This window comes from Camelina sativa, chromosome 17 (genome assembly GCF_000633955.1).
Source record: "Camelina sativa cultivar DH55 chromosome 17, Cs, whole genome shotgun sequence".
Taxonomy (NCBI): Eukaryota; Viridiplantae; Streptophyta; class Magnoliopsida; order Brassicales; family Brassicaceae; genus Camelina; species Camelina sativa.
In genome coordinates this window covers 29,731,549-29,753,182 of record NC_025701.1, presented here as the reverse complement: position 1 = coordinate 29,753,182, position 21,634 = coordinate 29,731,549, and the positions used below count along the sequence as shown (strand labels likewise).

The following is a 21,634-nucleotide window of genomic DNA, read 5'->3' as shown; positions in this document are numbered from 1 at the left end:
AAAAAAAAAAAAAAAAAAAAAAAAAAAACACTTTGAGATGACAAAATCTTGTTGAAACAACCATATAAATCAATGAAGAGAATAATTTACAGGTGAAATGAAGAGTAAAAGATCCAGGAAGCTCTTTTCTTGTACTATACGTTCAATAAAGTCCCAACATTTTTAGTTCCATCACATGACTCTGGTCAAGCTCAGGAACATTCTTGCAGTCGCGGTCTTCCACTATATATTCCTGATGTGATTTGACACAAAAAGAGTGTTGTGTACCAGAAAGCAATTACCCATGATCAAGGACAGAAAAGCTGCAAGAAAACTGACCTTTGTGAGTTCTTGTTTGGCAAGAACATGGTAATGCCGCTCGTTGATCCTTTGACCACATATAATGGCAATGAAGAACCCGTAAAGCAGTCCTACCAAGACAATGGCCAAAACTGCGACATAGAATAGACCATCATGTTCATTAACGCTCAGTGATTCAGCACAAAGATAGTTCTGATCGACTCTTAAGGCCTAGTGACTGAGCGATTATGTCCATGAAACTATAGAAAACGAAAATAGTTGTACCAGCCAATGTGTAGAACCCATAAGGATGTTCCTCATAACCAAACATTTCTCGTAGTTCTTCACCATAGAACTTGTATACTAGTAACCCCAAGAATGCTACGATCTGTTGATACAAGAAGCCTTTGTTCTTTAGTATAAATGCATTCACTAAGCATCACTTGTAACATTCAATCCAAATTCACATGTAAACTGATATGGCAATTATAGCTATGGATTTGCATTCTCATGATTGAATTAATCCTATAAAAGAGTGGGATGGATAACATTACAGAAGAAGATGTAGAAACACTATATTCTCACAAGGAAACAGGTCATGTACCATCTGGACAGAAATGAAGATGAAGGCATGATCTCTAGCAACCAGCAGCTGAAATCTCAATCTCAACCACCATCTATCAGCAGGCACATTGGCTCGAAGTTTAAAGAAGGCTCTACACTCTGTACAATGCGAAAATGCAAAACCTTCCTGAAAACATATTGCACACACAGAGGAAAATAATAAACCAGCTTCAGCACACCCCAAATCTTGGAAACAAAACACATTTCATAAGCAAAGTAAACCATTGTTGATTCAAAACCTCATCTACCCCCACTAATTTACCTTGGTGGAACGCCAGTTATCGAGACAAGATCTGTGAACGTGCTTCTGAGTACCTTTACAATTACAGGGAGCAATCAGATCTTCCCCTGCAATCAACAAAAGTCTACTCATTTCTCTATAATCATCCTCAGAGATCAGGGATTGCCTTTAGTTATTATTATACCTCCAACATCAAGGCAAATCCGACATTGTGGCTGATCTCCAGAAACGAGAAGTGTAGTTTCGTCGTCATCATCACTCTCAGCTATCTCTGAAACTTGTCCTTCCTCCAAAACACGACCCCTTCTCTCAAATGCTACGATTTCGTTGGAGGATGTGGTTGATTCGTCGAATAAAACATGTTCCTTCTTCCTATCATCATTATCAATCATCACTAAGCTCTAATTGCATCTCTCGAACATACTAAAAGAGCTCCAACCTGTGAACACGAGCGAAATCAACAGAGCATCAGAAAACTCGATCTAGGGTTCCAATAGAAATCACCCCCCAAAAAAAAAAACATTACAAAAATCGAAACTTACACGAATTCAACCAATTCTCGAGAACTTGATTCCAAACCAAGCATTGCTATTTTTTGCAGACTAAAGAAGAAGCTGTGGTGTAAACACTATGTGTTAGTCTACTCGATCCATCAGTATATGTGTTGAATACAAACAGAGACGAAGAAGAGAAGATCTTTTTTGAGGTTTGAGAGCGAAGAAAGAAAGAAAGAAGAGATTGGGAATTGTCAAAAACGATGGCGATGAAAATTCTCAAGGGTAAAATTGGAATTTCCTAACAACATGTGGAGGGCACGTGACACATCATCACTCGTTACCTTTGATCTCTGTGTTTCAGTTCATCATCGTCTTCATTGTTAACTTCGCAGACTTGTTTGGGTCAACACAACACAGATCAGAATCTGAGGTTTTTGTCCGAGAAGAAGAAGAAGAAGATGGCGGAGACTGTACATTCTCCGATCGTTACTTACGCATCGATGCTTTCGCTTCTCGCCTTCTGTCCACCTTTCGTCATTCTCCTGTAATGCTCTCTTACTCTCTACTTCTCAGATCAGACTCGCCACGCTTCTTCATCTCCTTAATTCGCATCCTGAATTTGATTGCTCATATCTTTAAATCTTAGGAATCATTTGAAACTTCGATTAGTTTAGTAAAAGCGATTCACAATGATTCTTTTTTGAAAAAGTATTCACAGTGATTCTTTCTCGTAAAAAGTCTTGTTTCAAGGTTTTAATTCTTTTAGTACCCGTAGAGTCACATGCTCATACAGTTATGGACTTCGTTATCCAGATTAAGCAACATGCGTAGATTTGAAGCTACAAAAAGTCATAATCTATTTGGGGAATTGTAGTTATTATGATTTATTATTATTCTATTTGTTTCTACTTCTCTGTTTTTGGAACTTAGTTCGCTCCATTATGATTATCTGAGTGAGTATTTAAGTAATGGAGACTAGTTTCATTTCGTTATGATGCAGATGGTACACAATGGTTCATCAGGATGGTTCTGTTACTAAGACCTTTGGCTACTTTTGGGAGAATGGAGTACAAGGACTCATCGATATATGGCCAAGACCTTCTATGATTGCTTGGAAAATAATTTTCTGCTATGGTGCATTTGAAGCTGCTCTTCAGCTTCTTCTGCCTGGTAGAAGAGTTGAGGGTCCAATTTCTCCATCCGGAAACAGACCAGTTTACAAGGTACTGAATATGGAGTTACATAAGTTCAGTTAGCCTTGTGTGGTGGAAGTTGATTTGGATTAACAATTGTGCGGTTCTGTTCTTGCAGGCCAATGGTTTGGCTGCTTACTTTGTTACACTAGCCACCTATCTTGGTCTTTGGTGGTAAGCAATGTTTTAAATCTTTTTGATGACTTTGGTATGGATTAAGTTTAGAGACTTTACACTTACATTGCGTTATTCAGGTTTGGGATCTTCAACCCTGCAATTGTGTATGATCACTTGGGTGAAATATTTTCGGCACTAATATTCGGAAGCCTCATATTTTGTGTCTTGTTGTACATAAAAGTAAGTGGTCTCTGTCATGAATGGTGTGTTCCTTGTTTTTCTTACTCTCTACTATTGCAATATTTGACCTCTGTTGTTTCTAAAACTTGTTCTTTTCCTTGTACAGGGTCATGTTGCACCTTCATCAAGTGACTCTGGTTCATGTGGTAACCTAATTATTGACTTCTATTGGGTGAGTTATTTCTGCTGATCAGATTTTCATTCTTCTGAAATTACTCTTTGGAATTTATTTGAGGAACTCATGTGTTGCCAATATTAGCCATCTCCTCACAAATTTCTTGCCTCTTTACTCAACATTTGGAGGTCAAGCTTTACTAAAGTTCCACATTTAGTAGACCTGTAAACGTCAATGTTTTTAGCGGTATTTGTTCATTGAATTGACTATATGCAAGGGAAATAGTTTTCTGTGAAATGTGAATATCGTCTTGAATGTCCATAGATGAAGAGGGACAAGAAAAAAGTGTGTAGTAGTTTTTAACTTATGATAACCCTCTCAAGTTTAGATCTTCTCTCACAATCTACTCTTTGTGTCCTGCGTATCATTATCATAACCTAAATTTGTGGCATTCTTTTTCTCAATGTATTCTTTGCGTTGTGTTGTGCTTTGCAGGGCATGGAGTTGTATCCACGAATTGGTAAGAACTTTGATATCAAGGTTTTTACTAATTGTAGATTCGGAATGATGTCTTGGGCAGTTCTTGCAGTCACGTACTGCATAAAACAGGTACGTCTTTTTCGTAAACACCGGAGTTCCACATAACCTGGCCAGCGAGCTTCACCTCTTTCTAATTTGTGGTTCCTATGCTTATCTTATCCAGTATGAAATAAATGGGAAAGTATCTGACTCAATGCTGGTTAACACCATACTGATGCTGGTATATGTCACAAAATTCTTCTGGTGGGAAGCTGGTTATTGGAACACCATGGACATTGCACATGACCGAGGTATGCATCTGGTATAAGTATAAATTTTTATCATCATCATCATCATCTTCATAAAAGGTACAAGGAAAGAAGCCAGTTGCAACAAACTAGAGTTTCTTTACTATAAGGCCAGAAGTACCTTGTCGGTTCTGTTTATATTGCAAATGCAACAGCATTTATCCGGATTCTTATTTCCATCTTAAAATCACGGAAATCTAACACTTCCCATGCTTTGTAATTTGTGATTTTCAGCTGGATTCTATATTTGCTGGGGTTGTCTAGTGTGGGTGCCTTCTGTGTACACCTCTCCAGGCATGTACCTTGTGAACCACCCTGTCGAACTTGGAACTCAGGTGCAAAAAGTTTAACTTTTATAGCGGAGTATAGAGAATGATATACGTGAGAAATAACCTTTGATTGTTAATCGAATGAGATTCCTTTATGATACCACTTTCATAGGGTTAGGAAAACAAGAAAGGTTAAGCTAAATGTGGCAATCTCAAGTCTCAACGTTAGTGTTTCCTAAAGTATTCAGATTTCTAGGAATTGCACTTTAATTCTTGTAATTAAATTACCGTGTATATTTCATTACAGTAGAGACAGGAATTATAGTATATAGAATGTCTATTATATGCTTAAATCATTCCATGCTATGGCTCATGAATCTAGTTGTGAGAAGTCAACCTTTGTAGTAGAATAAAGCTGTTTATGAAAACACTATTGACCCTATAATTGTTGACACGTTGTTATTGCATATCTCTGTCTCTAAGACTTCACCATATCTGTCTTTGGTTGCAGTTGGCAATATACATTCTCGTTGCAGGAATTCTTTGCATTTACATAAACTACGACTGTGATAGACAAAGGCAAGAGTTCAGAAGGACAAATGGGAAATGTTCAGTTTGGGGCAGAGCCCCGTCAAAGGTGTGATCATAATAAAGCCCCAACTAGCTCAGTGAACTTAGCTTTATTCCTTTTCAATGTGTATAAATATCTCTTGGCCTCTCGGTTTGTTGCAGATCGTGGCGTCATATACTACAACATCTGGTGAAACTAAATCTAGTCTTCTCTTAACCTCTGGATGGTAAGATTATTCTACTGTAACAACAACTTCCTTATTCTACTATTACACTGTAACAACAATTGATAAGACGTTGTTCATCACCAATGGCTTTGACTGTGCAGGTGGGGATTGGCGCGTCATTTCCATTATGTTCCTGAGATCTTAAGTGCTTTCTTCTGGACTGTACCAGCTCTCTTCGATAACGTAAAATCCTTCTCCATCTATTTGCTATATTATATCTTGCAAGTGAGACACAATTAACACAGAAAACATAATTTTTTTCAAACCAGTTCTTGGCATACTTCTACGTCATATTCCTCACCATTCTTCTGTTCGATCGAGCTAAGAGAGACGATGACCGATGCAGATCAAAGTAAGCAAAAAATCTGAATGATTTATTTACACATCCTCTTTGATCTTTGCTTTGATTTGCTGACCATATATCTGGTTTCTGTCTTTTTAATTTGTTTTGGTAAAAAGGTATGGGAAATATTGGAAGCTGTATTGTGAGAAAGTCAAATACAGGATCATTCCGGGAATTTATTGATTGTAACGAAGTCTGCTCTCTCTTTTTTTTTACTACTTGTTTAGCTATTTCGAACCTTGGTATCATCAAAAGACCAAAAGCAGCAAATTGATGCGTTAGACATTCTTTTGCTGATTTGTATGCTAGGTTTTAAAATCTCTGTTTCTAGTTCTACGCCTATAAATTTCTCTAGATTAATTAAACTTACCCTGTCGTTTTAATTTTATACTACTGCTTTTTTTCATGCATCAAATAAGTTAATTCAACATCTAATTCATCGTCTATATATACCAATTCAACTTAAAGTAGTCCCTCATGCCACCGACTATAACTTTGATTAGTAGTTGCGGTTTTTTTCTTTTCTTTTGACGATGTAAGATTGACCAAGAGATGGAACGTAAGATTTATATTATAGTGGTACCGAGTTCGATGAGAGTTGCATCTTATAAAATACATGGATTGATGGGACTTCTTAAACCGTACTATAAAATACACGAAAACACATCTCACCGACTATCCTGTTATCAAGTTGACTGCATTTATTTAGGTTTGATCGGTAGTCGGTACTATGCATGATGTTAGAATCTACGATTCTACTATTGACACAGTTTCACAAACTTGTAGTTTTATGGTTGGATATATCATACGAGATCTTCCAAGCTCTTTCAATTTTTTTTTTCTATAATCATAAAACAAAAAGTCATCATTCTCTAATGTGTAGTCAAAATCAAGTTGAATTTTTCCTGTGTTTGTGAAGCATATTTTTCTCATTTTATACTGTTTTACTATTTTGATCAGATCAGGTACAGAACAGTAAATAATCTCATTCTTTTCTATAGAATCTCTTTCTCTGGTCAATGGTCTTCTAATTTAAAAAAAACTGCATAATGTTTTCTCAACACACACATACAGTAAAAAACAAAGAGAGAGGGAAAGGAGAGAAGAAGACAAAAACGTAGGCATTAAAAAGGAAGAAAAGGACAAAGAGAAAAGTAATGAAAAGACTATGAACATTTAAAGAAGACAGCCAAATCCCACACCCAAGCCTCATCTCGAAATATATTTGTTTATTAATTTTTTCCGAACAAAACAACAAAAACAAAAGAGATGGTTTTTGGGTTATATTTTGTCTTTGTTAGGGCGTGTTTGGACGTTTCCGTCTTCTCAGAATCAATATTTTTACCAAAACAGCTTTTTCTTTTGCCTTTAGACAAAATTACAGGTTATCAATATAGTCATGATTCCAAATCCACCTCATGTCATGACAAAAACCCATAAAAGGGGAGGTTCCAATCTCGAATACAGACATATATGTTGCATTCTTGTATGTATATATTTATAAGATGATTCCAAAATGTATAATGACAATTCAACTTCTTCTTCCTCCATAAGTAATAATACTTTTCCTTTTCTTTTTGGTAGTTTCTCTATATCAAGACAATTTAAGTTAGATAGATTTCAAGAAATTTCTAGGTGATACTTCCCCTATAATATTGATGACTCTAATGGTTTACAAATGGTAAAAAATCTAATTAACAAGAAATAAGAAATTAGCGAATGACCAAATTTTTTTTTTGCCTAGAATTAAACAAATGAAAATATGTATATGATAATATGATTTGATTAAGAAATGTATTGTATAATATTATATTTATTAAAAAAAAATATTATATAATAAGTCCAATATATCAAAACAGTTTATTTTAGATATAATTAACCCGATCAATATGCCTAACTCCTGCAAGCTTTACAAATTAAAAAAGAAGAATAAAATGCAACATATAGGGCTAAGTACTCAGTCAATTCGTTTGTTGATGTTAATACCACTTTAATGGCTGTAAACGCACTCTTTTTTGTTTTTTCTTGTTTTTGTTCAAATGGCTATGTAAACGCACTCAGAATATAACTTTTAAAAAACATATTCCTATCTGAATATACGTGTTGTTAGTACACAGAAATATAGTTAAACGGTGGGATTGAAAATGTGATAACCTTTTTATAATTCCTTAACACAAAGCAAAGAGATTGAGAGAGGGAGGTGGTGGTAGAGTAGAGGAGATGTGAAAGAGGAAAAAAAAAGACAAAGACAAAGAGGAAAAAGACAAAACCGACTATCACGCATTGTCTGGTACGTACAGCCAAAAGGAACAATGCCTCCTCTGTTTTAGTGTTTTCTTTCTTCCTTTCTTTCTTTCTTTAATTTTTTTTTTTTTCCCACAAACAAAAAAAAACAAGAACAATTCACACACACGCTAACACTCTCACAAGATAACCACCAGAGACTTAGATAGATAACAAGATAGAGAGATAGAGAGAAGAATAGAACAACCCCCTTCCTTCCTATTTTTAAAGCAAACAAAAAAAATAAAACATTTTTCTTCGAAATTCTTGTGAATTTTGTTCTTTCCATTGATGCAAGTAAGTTTACTCTTTGTGTTATCAAATTCAGACAGTTTTAGTTCAGCTCTCTGTGTCTGTGTCTGTGTCTGTATTTATAAAAGAAAGAAAAAAAAAATCCCAAGATTTAAAAGGTTTAAAGTTGTGTACTTTCTGCAAACCCTAGTCAAGAGTTCCTCTCTGTTCTTTAACCTTTTTTCTTTTTGTTAAACTGCAGATTCTCTGGATCTTTAAAGAAACTTGGAATCTTGGGTTTGCTTCTTCTCTTCGTGAGTCTCTCAAAGTTCTATTTTTTCCCTAAAAAGGATTAAAACTTTGTTGTTGTTGTTGCTTTTGGCCTTCAATGGTGGCTATGCTTCAAGAAGATAATGGAACATCCTCTGTAGCTTCATCACCACTTCAGGTCTTCTCAACTATGTCCCTCAACAGACCGACTCTCCTCGCTTCTTCCTCACCGTTTCATTGTCTCAAAGACCTCAAACCAGAGGAGCGTGGCCTCTACTTAATCCACCTCTTGCTAACTTGCGCCAACCACGTGGCCTCTGGTAGCCTCCAGAACGCTAACGCAGCGCTCGAGCAGCTCTCTCACCTCGCTTCTCCTGACGGCGACACGATGCAGCGAATCGCTGCTTACTTCACCGAAGCTCTCGCTAACAGAATCCTCAAGTCGTGGCCTGGTCTCTACAAGGCTCTTCACGCAACTCAGACAAGGACCATCAATGTCTCTGAGGAGATTCATGTTAGGAGACTCTTCTTTGACATGTTCCCGATACTCAAAGTCTCTTACTTGCTCACTAATCGAGCTATACTCGAAGCTATGGAAGGAGAGAAGATGGTTCATGTGATTGATCTCGATGCTTCTGAGCCTGCTCAATGGCTTGCTTTGATTCAAGCTTTCAACTCTAGGCCTGAAGGGCCACCGCATTTGAGAATCACTGGTGTTCATCACCAGAAGGAAGTGCTTGATCAAATGGCTCATAGACTCATTGAGGAAGCAGAGAAACTTGATATCCCGTTTCAGTTTAATCCAATTGTGAGTAGATTAGACTGCTTAAACGTTGAACAGTTGCGGGTTAAAACAGGAGAGGCCTTAGCCGTTAGCTCGGTTCTTCAATTGCATACCTTCTTGGCCTCGGATGATGATCTCATGAGAAAGAACTGCGCTGTACGGTTTCAGAACAACCCTAGTGGAATTGACTTGCAGAGAGTTCTAATGATGAGCCATGGCTCTGCAGCTGAGGCACCTGAGAACGAGATGAGCAACAACAATGGGTATAGCCCGAGCGGGGACTCGGCCTCATCTTTGCCTCTACATAGTTCAGGAAGAACTGATAGCTTCCTCAATGCAATGTGGGGTTTGTCCCCAAAGGTCATGGTGGTCACTGAGCAAGACTCAGACCATAACGGCTCCACACTTATGGAGAGGCTATTAGAATCACTCTACACCTACGCAGCATTGTTTGATTGCTTGGAAACAAAAGTTCCAAGAACATCTCAAGATAGGATCAAAGTGGAGAAGATGCTCTTTGGGGAGGAGATCAAGAACATCATAGCCTGTGAGGGTTCTGAGAGAAGAGAAAGACACGAGAAGCTTGAAAAGTGGAGCCAGAGGATTGATTTGGCTGGTTTTGGGAACGTTCCTCTTAGCTATTATGCAATGTTGCAGGCAAGGAGATTGCTTCAAGGGTGCGGTTTTGATGGATATAGGATTAAAGAAGAGAGCGGGTGTGCTGTGATTTGCTGGCAAGATCGACCTCTATACTCGGTATCAGCTTGGAGATGCAGGAAGTGAAAGAACATGAATGAATGATATGTACACTTTGTGTTCTCTTTTGTTTATGAGCAGAGTCCCTTTCTTTTGTATACATAGGGACACAATCGTAGTTGTTTTGTGATTGTGACTTTCTGTCTCCTTATGCTGTTTTAGCAAAATGCTTCTATTGCCTCTGCATATAATGCCTTTTGAGTTTTCAGCAGTGTACTTGTTTGTTGGTTCATTTTGGTTTGATACCAAACCAAATCCCTGTTGAGCTGAGGATAACTAACTTTCAGTTTCTTAACTGTCGTGTCAACCAGTCAAGACAGTCACATTCAAAGGGCAACGTAATGTTCATGGCTTTCACAAAACTCCAACTTCTTGCAGACACCAAAATTTTAGTTTAAGCAGATGATCTTGTCATGTATGTATGTAAATGACTAACTTGTTGTATACTGTATATATTTAGTTTACAATAAGGACATGCAATCTCCAAAGAGAGTTTGATGTATATACTATGAAAAGAAGACAAGTATTTACATATTTCCTCGCTTTCAATCTGTGAACCAGAAGAACACCAAAAATGCAGCTCATGATTTCTTCATGATCAATATTCTGGAAGAAGAGAAAAACGGCTACACCATGAACAGATACTTGAGATCATCTACTGTTAACCGAGTTGCAGAGCTTCCGCCATGATCTTCACCAAAGGCAGAGGCAACCATTTTCCTTTTATCTTCCTGATGATAAATAGAAATCACAGAACCAGAAATGAGAAACTGATGGGGGAAACAAGTATCAACTACAAGGAAATATATATGGATCTTAGAGCATACCTGGAGAGCCAAGATTCTATCCTCGACAGTATCTTTGATTGTCATACGAGTTACAGTTACTGGTCGAGTTTGTCCAATACGATGTGCTCGATCAATAGCTTGATCTTCAGTAGTTGGATTCCACCAAAGATCAAGAAGAATGACATGACATGCAGCAATCATATTCAGCCCAAGATTTCCAGCTTTTAGAGACATTATCATCACTTTTACCTGTTTAGGAAATCTTGCACTGTTTAGAGAGTTTCAGGATAAAAAGAGGGACATATACCGCTAAGAAAAAATAGAGTAGGAGAAAACAATTTCAGATAAAAGTTTTGAAGATGTGCATACGACTTACATCTGGATCGTTGCTGAACTCTTTCACAGCTCTGTCTCTGGCAATTAGACTCATTGTACCATCTAGTCTTCTAAATTCTATACTATATTCAACTAGAGACAGCTCGACCAAGTCAAGCATACCAGTCCACTGAGAAAATATAATCGTTTTTATTGGTCCTTGGTTAGAAGGAGTTGAGTGCAGACTCGTTTTTTCTACAATGGTGACATCATCATCGTCATATGGCTGCGAGGAAGAAGACATTCGACCATTCTGTGCTGAGTTTGGACTGCCTTGGTTAGAAAGCGACTGTAGAATATCTAAGACAGCTTTGATTTTTGATGAACTAAACTCGCTGTTCTGGATAACTGCTTTTTCAAGACCTCTATCCTGTGAAGAACTACAACCCAAATCATCAGCAATGCAACTTCTAAGGGTGGATTCAGAGAAAACAACATCATGTGCAAGCTGTTCTCTGCATCTAGGCGCAGGGCACGTGTTCTCATCCGCTGTGATATATTCTGATACACATTGATAGCAGAATATATGGCCACACAAAGTAATAACAGGGTGTTCTGGTGGATCCTGCAAAGAGACAAGACGAAATGAATGGGTAAACAAAATCAGAACCAGTAGCTTAAGGACTAGATTGTGGCAAAACCTGAAGAGATTCTACTTATATCCCTAAATTATTATGCACTTACATGGCAGACACAGCAGATGGGAGATGATTCTACGCGACTGAGCAGGCGAACTCGAGCCTCCTTAGGAAGTCTTTTAACAGCTGCTTCTGATACTTTTCCAACAGAATCTGAGTTATATCCTTTAACAAGTTGGGGGTGGTCACAAGCTTGGCGTAGTCGCAAAAGCATGAGAAGTATGTTTGCATAGTTTTGATTCAAAGTTCCCGCAGCAGCATATGCCTGCAGAGAAAAAATATTGTTTTACAGACTTGACAGGAATCACTGCAAAAACATTTTTCTTCAATGTAAACTCCTCAATAACCACAAAGTAATATTTTTATCATATCGAGCTGCTAGTTACAGCTATAAACCAAGGATGAACTGATAAAGAGCACCTTGAACTGAGAACGTGAATCAGATTCAAGCTTGTTGTAGAAAGACCGCTCCTCTACCGAAAAGTCCACCTTGCTCAAATTAATTGTCTTTGGTGGTAGATTAATTATAGGCTGGCCATCAAGCAATGTTCCTAGATCGCAGATCAGCAGATGATTATTAGAAACCCGCACACAGCTTTGTTAGTAGATAATATGAGTAACATGGAAAATCAATCATCTAAAGCATAAGATCAGGGCAAAATGAAATTTTTCAATGAAATGGAAAAATGCACAAACTGAATACTATAACTGGACTTAACTTTGGGACTATCATTAGAATGGCACACAACTAATCTCATTATAAAGAATCTAAGAAATAGGCAGAAAAATCACATTACATAGAACACTGTTATCAAGTCCTGTCCATCGCCAATCCAACCACTTTATAGCAATAGTGAGATAGTCAAAGTACCTTTAGTACGGCGCAGCATAATAGCCCTTAGAACAGCTTGAAGCTTCTTGTAACCTTGAAGGGAATTTTTGGAAATTGGACCCTTAATTGTGTGGCAGAATGACTTGTACACGGCGTATGGATCATATCTCAGAAATCTGAAATAGCTGTATAAATCATCAATTGTATTTTGTATCGGTGTTCCAGACAAACACCATCTCCTTTTGGCTCGAAGACCGCAACATGCTCTTGCCACTTGGGTTCTATGATTCTTAATCGTTTGAGCTTCATCTAGTACAACTCGAAACCACCCAACTCTTGCCAGAGTACCAGAGTCAGGGTCAGACAAAGTATCATCAGCATTTTTCTTACCTTTTTTCTTACTCTTCTTAGTAGAACCCACTGCAATTTTCCGTTTCTTATTGACAGAGAAGCCAGAAGCGAGACCGTATTTTTCGGCATTTTTTTCATCATTCTCATCATCATCCACCAGGGGTTGCTTTGGAACTTCATTTGAAACAATAGCGTAAGTTGTCATTACCACATCATATTTAGCTAGTTCAACAGGATCTTTGGTCCTGTTACCGCCGTGGTATATTAAAACAGAAAGTTTGGCTTCATCAGTAACCTTCTCATCAAGTTCTCTTGCCCACTGCCGCACAACACTTGCTGGACAAACAATTAAAGTGCCAGCAGCTGGTCTGTTCCTGATAAATTTCTGTGTTGAAGTACTTGCTTCTTCAACCTTGGCTTTCCTTATGCCTGACCTACCATTCGCACCACTATCATTTGAAGCCTTAGACTCTGGTTTCTCTAATGGATTTTCTGACTCATCATCAGCATCCAGATCCAACGGTTCAGCCTCTTGATTACTTGAATTCTTGGACTTTAATTTTGCCTCGTGCATTTGCCTTAGGATAAGAGCAATAGTCGAGACCGTCTTACCAAGGCCCTGCACAGTAGACCAAATGGACTTTGAGAGAAACCTTGTAAATCATAGATAGTTTAGCGGAAAAGATTTCCGGTTAACAGTAACCTGATCATCAGCTAATATCCCTCCCCGACAGTGCAAACTACAAGTTTCCTTCTGAAACATCCATGCCAATGCAATTTTCTGAGAAACAACAGAGTTTAGTACACAAGAAAATTCTGACAGATACTGCAAGATGAACCAAAACATGAATACCTGATGCCTCATAAGGGGAACTGAAAGAAGACCGGCAGGTAAATCAACCTCAGACTTGGGTTGATTCAGTTCCTGCAGAAAATACATACTTGATTGTCACAACATCTCATATCGTTGCCAACTATATATATATATATTAAATATATTATACCAGACCAGCAGGGCAACTTTGCGAAAACACCAGACAACATAATATACAAGGAAGGGAAACAACACTTCCACACACGGTCAAAACATCCGAACCTAAAAAACCTATTATTCATCTCTGACACATAACAAACAAGGAAGGAAGGAGCCTATTGCAGTCATTCAATGGTCGTCACTACCACTGTCATAATAGTTTATATACTAAAGTTTAAAAACGCACAGCTGGTGAAAGAAAGAAAGAAAGAAGTGTGTTGTTCACAGAATAAAAACACAAAAGGAAAACAAAGATGGGAATCACACAAGTAGAAAGTTGAGATAAGGATGAGTACCTGTAGTGCAGCCTGATAGATCAGCCTCTCATCATTTTCCGAATTCCTCTCTTCACCTATGCCATTCCTATGCATTGGTTCACTAAAACCATTAACATGTGAAGGAGGCACAGATGTTCCATGAGCCATAGATGAAGGTAGGATCCGAGTGCCATTAGTCACACGAACTATGCCTAGCTCATCATGTGCTCCACTATAACGATCACCAATGCTACTCTTGTTGCCTGATGTAGACACAGATGGACTACTATAATGCCCACGAAAGTGACTCGCATTCCCGTTACTTGTACCATTGTCAGGTCTAGGAGGAAATGGAAGTCGATTAACGGCTGGTGGATGTGTCCTTTTAAGAGCTTCAAAACCATTGCGTGAAGCAGGATTAGTAAGTCCCATTTTCGTGTGACCATTTGCACTAGAAGAACTCCCACCAAGAAAGTGCGGTCTCAGCGTAGAGGGAGCCCTTCTATGAGATCCTGCTAGGTTAAACACAGCACCAAGATCAACAACTCCATAAAAGCTACCAAAACAAACCTCACAACAACAACAAAACCAACAATTAAATAGGTCAGAACTGTAACCTTCAGTAGACGGTGGGGGAAGACGAGGCCTTGTTCTAGTTTCTTGTATCTCGACGTCACTATCTGAACTGATATCAATAGCGGAATCCATCGGAAGAACCAAGCGGTCGAGTTCTTAATCAGCCTGAAATACGCAACGCAAGAGAGTAATGTAATCCTCTAAAAATGTATAAACTTTATTACAAAGCGCTATGTTAATCCGCATACCCAAAACAGTAAAGAGCTTACAGATAAGATCAAACAAAGAAAAGATTCATACTTTGGTGCTGAGCATATCACTTGCATATTGGAAAGTAATTTGCTAAATTGAAATAAACAAAACAATCATAATCACCCAACCAAAAAGGTTTCAACTTTCAAGTGGGCGGTGGCTTTTTGCGTAATGTTTGATGATGATTTGGCATCAATTTCGAATGGACGATCACCAAAAAGCTCCAATTGAAGATTATTTCAGAAACCCAGACAAAGGAATCAGGACATAACACAACAACAACATGCAATGGCGGGACAATATTGATCACAAAACCAAAAATTTCGATAAAGGGGAACCCTAAGAACACGAGAAAAAAGAGAAAATTGGGGAGGCGTGAATTAGTGAGTACCAAAGGAAAGAAGCAAAATTGAGTGTGAAGCCAAATTCTAGTGTTGGGGGGTTTTCTCCAGTTGACCAAATAAAGAAAGAATCAGAGAGAGCGGAGAGATGCACACAACGCCGCCGTTTTGGAGCGGAGATGAAAAATGAAGATACAGAGTACTGTAGTCTGTAGATGGTATTTTCGCTATGATCAATTTTTTTAAAAAAAACGTGGAAAAATCTCAAGAAATAAATAAATAAATAGAAGAAAACCAGAATCAGTCAAACTCAAACATCAACATGCGTCATCCTCGGCCCAAACCTCTCGGCCCATTATAGTTCAACTTCAGTTTAATATATTTCACTTTCTTTCTTGGGGAACAACAATCATCTTTAATAAATAACTAGGTTATTAACCGGGTATGGTTGTATAAATTGTCTTATAAAATGACTAGATTTGAGAATCATTTAAACAGATATACATTTACATATAAAATGCAAAATTATTATTATGTATTTTTTTCATTTTTTTAACACAAATGTTCTTTTATTTTATTTTAAGCATAATTTATTTTGTTCTTAAAAAAATAAAAAGAAAAAAAAAATTATAGTGGTTTAATAAAGTGGAAACATAGTATTATTAGATATTATTATATACAGTAGAACCTCTATAAATTAATACTCGGTAAATTAATAATCTCTATAAATTAATAAATTTTTCCAGTCCCAAATTGGGACTAGTGTAATTTTGGATACTATTCGATAATATAATAAAATAATAATTTTTTTGAAACTCTTTTGTAAATATATGGTCCCATCAATAATATAAATTAATAATTATATAAAATTATCTAAATATATGTATATATCTACACATTAATTTTTATTAGAGTTCATTTTTAATATTTTTTCTATATAAAAATCTTTGAGTGCTATCTTCAAAACATGATAATTGTTATTTTCATTGAAATTGATTTTATAAAATATTAGTTATAAAGATTAAATCTTATTTTTAATATTATTTTACCAAATTAGGAAAGTCTCTCTATAAATTAATAATTATTAATTTATCGATAAATTAAAACCTCTATAAATTAATAAAATTTCATGGTCCCGACTTTATTAATTTATAGAGGTTTTACTGTACATAGTATTATTACACCTTAAGAAAAAAAAATTAAAAATTATTATTATATATATAGTGTTGTTAGTAATAATGTACATTTAATAAAGAGAAAAAGATATTTTCAAATTTTTGAAATTAATTTTTAGGAATTTTTGAGTAATAACTCTTTTCCAATATCTCCTTTCAAATATGCTCCCTCCTAAACTTTTTTTTTTTCAAAATTACAGTGTAAAACTTTGTAATTATCTTATAAAACCATTTATTTATGTTTTTTAGTTTTCAAATTATTTTTCAATTCTGTAATTGTTATATTGATTTTTCACTCTTAAATGATATTCTATATTTATGTTAGTTTAGTATAATCTCAGTAATTGTTATAGTTTACAACAATAACAAAATGGATTCATCTAATACTTCAAATTTCACATTCGGTCCAGCCACGGAAAAGGTTCAGTTTGATCGGACAACCTTATGACTTTCAAAAGATGCCCTCAATAACCCATCTCAGAACTATTCATGTTGCTTATCATAAATTGTACCACTTTCCAGCAGTTACTTGGCCAAAAAAATACCATTATAAGGTTTGCTTAAACGAATATTTTTTCCTTTTAGCAAACATACTGCAGAAAACTACAAAGGATGCATAGTATAACCAGTATTGAGAGTGAATTTCCCAATACGTCGCTTGAGATACTGGACAGATGGGTGCTTAAGTTGCAAGACAGACTTCGCCAAGAACTCCTTAGGAAATCTGGGTGAGGCCTACTGGAATTGACTAATGTGAATGTCACCAACCTCCAACTTCAGAGCAATGATCAAACCAACTGGGTCATGTGCAAGTTGAGAACATACATGAAGATTGTTTATCAGAAAGCCAACGGAGAGGAGATCATCCAGCGATGCTATGCATCTTTACTGGTTAGTTTACTCAATACTGGTTATGTTATGCATCCTTTGTGGTTTTCCACAATATGTTTGCTTTAAGGAAAAAATATTTGTTTAAGCAAACCTTATAATAGTATTTTTTTGGGATTATGTTTCAAGAAAAAGTCTGCTACTTGCAGTGGTTGGTTATAATTTGTAATTTATTTGAGTTGAGATTCTGATTTGAGAAAGTTTATCTGAGAAAATTGTTTACCACAGCTAAAAAGAGCTAATGTGGAACATGAGCGATTCCATGATGAAATGAAATGCATTTCATCATTTTTAGGTTCATAGTTGGGATTTGCAACATCTCAACCATGAACCTAAAAAAACAAGAGCTTTTACATAAGTAATTAAGATCAATTTTACTGACACAACATGAACTGAAATGAACAGAGATTACACAGTAACTCTCGTCAGAAACTAATCTATTGTCACTTCTTAACCATTAAGACATCACACCGTAAGCAGGGATTACACAATGAGCACTTCACTGTGTTCTGGTTAATAAAGTAACATGAGAAGTAATATACAAAGAAACAAACTCAACAACCCAAAACAAAGAAGAAACTTGAGAGGTTGGTTATGCTCATATTTGAAACCATCGTGTAGGTTTTCAAAACCATGATTTTGAAAGCCCTAAAACGATGACGTAGCTCGTCTATAATACTGCATTGCTGTTTCCACAGGCCTGGAACGTCTACGAGACGGTCTTGTTGCTTCAGCATCCCTAGCACGTCCACCAGACAGACTTCCAGCGAACCTTTCTCCGTACAGTCGCACTTCTTCATCTGTCTGCGATCATACCATTTCACAAGGTAAATAATTCAAATGCTATACATGGCATTATAAAAGACAAACAACAAGCCCGGCTTTCAATGGATAAAATTAGAGACTGTACCAATCTCTCGAACAATGGTTGCGGGGTGCCTATCCTGTGGCTATGAGGCAGAATATCCCACGGTCTACTTGATTGTAGTACCTCTCCTCTCTCGTCAGAGAGGGAAAAATGTGGAGGCAGATTAAGCTGTTTAAACACCTACAAAAACGCAATAGACAGACAGACACTAATCATTATCACACGCTTGGCCTTCTTCTCAAAACTGTACTGTTTCCACAACAATAAATCAAACCTACCTCACGAGAAAATGATGGCATGAAAGGCTCTAACAATCGTGCAAGAAGGTGTACTAAACCAGCAGCCGTTCTTACAACAACTGCACAAGAAGTTTTATCTCCCTTGTCAATCCTCCAATATCGGATCCCTTGACCCAAAATGAGCATAGCAGTTACCAGCCCATGCTTGATCTTAACCTGCATCAAATAAACTCAAGGCGTACGTGTTTATTAAGGACATAAGAAACCAAACACTGAAACTCAGATAGCCATACCAGACCAAAAAGTACACATAATAATTATTCATCACCTTTTCCATGGCTTCGACATACTCTGCCACCAGTCCTCCAACCTTTTGCCCCAGTAATTTCGTTCGATGATGAGATTCAGCACCAGGTGCATTAGGAATGACAGACCCATAACCTTCACAGGAGAAATATCAGAGACAGGTATGCAAAAGTCATGGCACTAAAGCAGGTAACCAGAATTCTAGCAAGCTTGTTCGCATTCTTACTGTTGTTTCTAAAGGAATTCAATATATTATAGAAAAGCCCAGTGCAACATTTGACCTTATTATATATACAAGCACTTGATCTACAGATATGTGTTCTCCAATAAGTTGATCATTCCATGCCATACTACTTTACAACAAGAAAAGTCTAACCAGGGACCGTCATACCCGCTCAGATGAATAAATATACCGTCGACTCTTGCAAGCCAGATACTCATTCTATACTACCAATTTTCTTCAGAGCAAAAAACAAAACGAAAAATTGAAGGACCGACGTCGCATAATCACGAGCTAACGTTTGGCAAAAGAATGATGCACACATCTCATATTTCAAATTAGCTAGGTCAATCACAAAAGTCATCTACACCTAGCACCCAATGCTTAAATTTGGAAAGAAATAACCAACCTGCAGCCTCAGGCTTTGCTATAAACGCCAGAACTCGACTTACAAAGTTGCCTAGGCTCAGCAACTTGTTATTCAGTTTCGCTTGCAAATCCTTCCACTCAAATGATGTGTCAGAGACCTAGATGGCCAATCCCCAGAACAAGTCAGTGGTGGTGACATCTACTCACTTATCCATGCCTATTCAGATGAATGATAATAAAAATAAGTAGCAGCAATGAGTTACCTCAGGCCTTATGGTCAGCAAGTAGTATCTCCATACTTCGACAGGGATATTTGTATCTTTTACATCATTACCAAACACTCCAAAACCTTTACTCTGGGAGAAATTTCCTGAAAAACCCCATACAAGTAAATGGCAGAAAAAGCAAAAGCAAACAAAAAAATAGTTTAAAGTAAAATCACTCAGCTAAATATGGTGAAACATCAACTGACCGCCTTCGTATTTTAAATATTCTGTTGCACTGATTGTCTTCACCAGTGTCCATTTTTCCCCACTACCAACCTGCGCAGAGGGAAACATCACCTGCATACCAAACAAATTGACAGTTCAGACAGCAAAATTTACAAATATAAACCTCTCGTAAGGAGACCTTGAGGATAGCTTCAGAGAAGACAAAAAGGGCCAACCATGAAAATGCAAATCACGTCCAATAAAAACAGTCTGACATCAGAGAAGCGATCACCAAAAGACCTAATTTTTTTATATGCACTACAAAATAGCAATGGTTTCAAGGACTGGGGGTGGCTTACATAATGCCTAAGACGATGACAAGAAATCCTTACGTGTGGGAAATTTATAACAAGGATGTCAGAGAAATAAAAGCTCAAAAAATATCAGAAGCATGCGTCTTACAAGATATTTAGAACAGAAACAAAGGCTAGGTCAAGTGGAGGAACATGCAGGTAAGAGCGAAGAAATACATAAAGCGGGTGGAACAAGTCAGTGGAGGTAAACAGATTTCAGAAATCGTATATACTCACAGTGTGAAACGGCACATTGTCTATTCCCATAAACTGATAAAGCTCCACATTCTCAGGATTCTTCCACCACTTCTCCCATTTAGATGTGTAGCATGAAGTTATTGAGACATATCCAATAGGAGCATCAAACCAGACGTAGAAGACCTATAACCACACGATTTCGAATTAGTAGTTGATGGTGTTAATACATAAGTAAGAGATTGGCTGGAAGGGATGTCGTTTCCAACTTTATCCTTATATGTCTCATGTCGGCCAGGAAGTCCCCATGTTAGATCCCGTGAGACGCATTTGTTTATAAGTCCGTCCGTAAGACATGCCATTGTGGGTTGAATAGCATTTCTACTCCAAGATTCAGTGACAGATGTGTCCATAATATACTTTACCAACTTGTCTTCCAGCAAAGGGAGCTCAATAAACCGGTGGTCCGAGTCGCAGATTCGGGGTGTTGTTTGACTGACCTGTTTTTGAGTAGATAAAAAACATAAGTAATCAAAGTAATTATAACAAGAGAAGACAGTCCTGCACCAGCCTGAGAACGCCAAAATGAATAAGCATATGCAGTACATATGTTAGTGTCACAGACGAAAATGGCATGGTACCTAAGGAAAAACAAAAAAACGAAAACAAAAGTGAAAAGAAAGAAACAAACGAACATGGTAGCATGAAAAGGGAAATAAAGAAACACGCATTACTTGTCACAGATTTCCTCGGGGGAGCAATTCTCCTCAAGAGCTTTGGTCTCGGTAGCTACGGTATCAGTTGTAGTCCCATAATCATCGGTCCCGCATATATATATAGCATTATAGCCACGGAGACGACAGTATCTAGCATACACATCAGCGCTCAGGACACCTGGTCGTAAGGAAAGACACACAAGACATTGCATAAACCCTAGCAAGAAAGAAACCAGTCCTCAACAAATACGAAAAACGCCTTAAACTGAGTTACTAAGCTGAGTTCTTAATTATCAGGTCGTCCATATATATATTAATCAGTTTAAAAGTACTCTGCAACAAACAGTTTCGGGAAATTGAAATTGAAATTGAAAATCAGATTCTGAAAATTTCAAAAACAAAAGTTTCAATTTCTTTCTAAAAAGGATGATATAGTTATATTGCAGAGTTCTCACGTGTGGCGTTGCACGTGCGAGTGCAAGTGGAATAAATCAAGTAACACGTGGACGGCTAGAAGTGAGAGGCCGTTAGAATCTTCTGAAGAATAAGAGCAACTTGTTAGCTC

General features: G+C 37.2%; 5 protein-coding genes across 10 annotated transcripts; 2 read left to right on the top strand and 3 right to left on the bottom strand.

The window, feature by feature from the left end:
• On the bottom strand, positions 23 to 1,880 carry LOC104758353 (E3 ubiquitin-protein ligase MARCH2-like). The gene is made up of 7 exons (XM_010481201.2): positions 1,687 to 1,880; positions 1,329 to 1,583; positions 1,166 to 1,251; positions 884 to 1,030; positions 565 to 667; positions 319 to 431; positions 23 to 232 (listed from the first exon to the last, which is right to left on the bottom strand). Exons 2-7 carry the CDS (start codon positions 1,534 to 1,536, stop codon positions 143 to 145), a joined length of 747 nt encoding a protein of 248 aa, XP_010479503.1. The 5' UTR covers positions 1,537 to 1,583; positions 1,687 to 1,880; the 3' UTR covers positions 23 to 142.
• LOC104758352 (7-dehydrocholesterol reductase) lies at positions 1,994 to 5,930 on the top strand. Its single transcript, XM_010481200.1, has 13 exons — positions 1,994 to 2,185; positions 2,642 to 2,864; positions 2,953 to 3,008; positions 3,089 to 3,191; positions 3,298 to 3,363; positions 3,802 to 3,915; positions 4,010 to 4,136; positions 4,368 to 4,468; positions 4,914 to 5,039; positions 5,135 to 5,199; positions 5,301 to 5,382; positions 5,469 to 5,551; positions 5,659 to 5,930. Exons 1-13 carry the CDS (start codon positions 2,100 to 2,102, stop codon positions 5,723 to 5,725), a joined length of 1,299 nt encoding a protein of 432 aa, XP_010479502.1. The 5' UTR covers positions 1,994 to 2,099; the 3' UTR covers positions 5,726 to 5,930.
• On the top strand, positions 7,724 to 10,161 carry LOC104758351 (scarecrow-like protein 3). 2 transcript variants are annotated; one of them, XM_010481197.2, is made up of 2 exons: positions 7,724 to 7,832; positions 8,319 to 10,161. In XM_010481197.2, the coding sequence occupies exon 2, from the start codon at positions 8,445 to 8,447 to the stop codon at positions 9,891 to 9,893; it is 1,449 nt and encodes a 482-aa protein (XP_010479499.1). In that variant the 5' UTR covers positions 7,724 to 7,832; positions 8,319 to 8,444; the 3' UTR covers positions 9,894 to 10,161. The 2 variants fall into 2 exon arrangements, with proteins under 2 accessions (XP_010479499.1, XP_010479498.1); XM_010481196.2 differs by lacking the exon at positions 7,724 to 7,832 and adding an exon at positions 7,895 to 8,122.
• On the bottom strand, positions 10,254 to 15,532 carry LOC104758350 (helicase-like transcription factor CHR28). Of its 5 annotated transcripts, none has more exons than XM_010481190.2 (11): positions 15,360 to 15,532; positions 14,758 to 14,881; positions 14,180 to 14,652; positions 13,704 to 13,775; positions 13,554 to 13,631; positions 12,539 to 13,469; positions 12,088 to 12,218; positions 11,714 to 11,932; positions 11,031 to 11,594; positions 10,694 to 10,903; positions 10,254 to 10,597 (listed from the first exon to the last, which is right to left on the bottom strand). In XM_010481190.2, exons 2-11 carry the CDS (start codon positions 14,846 to 14,848, stop codon positions 10,493 to 10,495), a joined length of 2,874 nt encoding a protein of 957 aa, XP_010479492.1. In that variant the 5' UTR covers positions 14,849 to 14,881; positions 15,360 to 15,532; the 3' UTR covers positions 10,254 to 10,492. The 5 variants fall into 5 exon arrangements, with proteins under 5 accessions (XP_010479492.1, XP_010479495.1, XP_010479494.1 ...); XM_010481193.1 differs by lacking the exon at positions 15,360 to 15,532 and adding an exon at positions 14,986 to 15,353; XM_010481192.1 differs by lacking the exon at positions 15,360 to 15,532 and adding an exon at positions 15,017 to 15,353.
• On the bottom strand, positions 18,021 to 21,281 carry LOC104759911 (methionine--tRNA ligase, cytoplasmic-like). Its single transcript, XM_010482784.1, has 11 exons — positions 21,088 to 21,281; positions 20,925 to 20,994; positions 20,623 to 20,853; positions 20,396 to 20,539; positions 19,847 to 19,937; positions 19,638 to 19,744; positions 19,415 to 19,532; positions 18,808 to 18,920; positions 18,519 to 18,695; positions 18,283 to 18,420; positions 18,021 to 18,176 (listed from the first exon to the last, which is right to left on the bottom strand). Exons 1-11 carry the CDS (start codon positions 21,279 to 21,281, stop codon positions 18,021 to 18,023), a joined length of 1,539 nt encoding a protein of 512 aa, XP_010481086.1.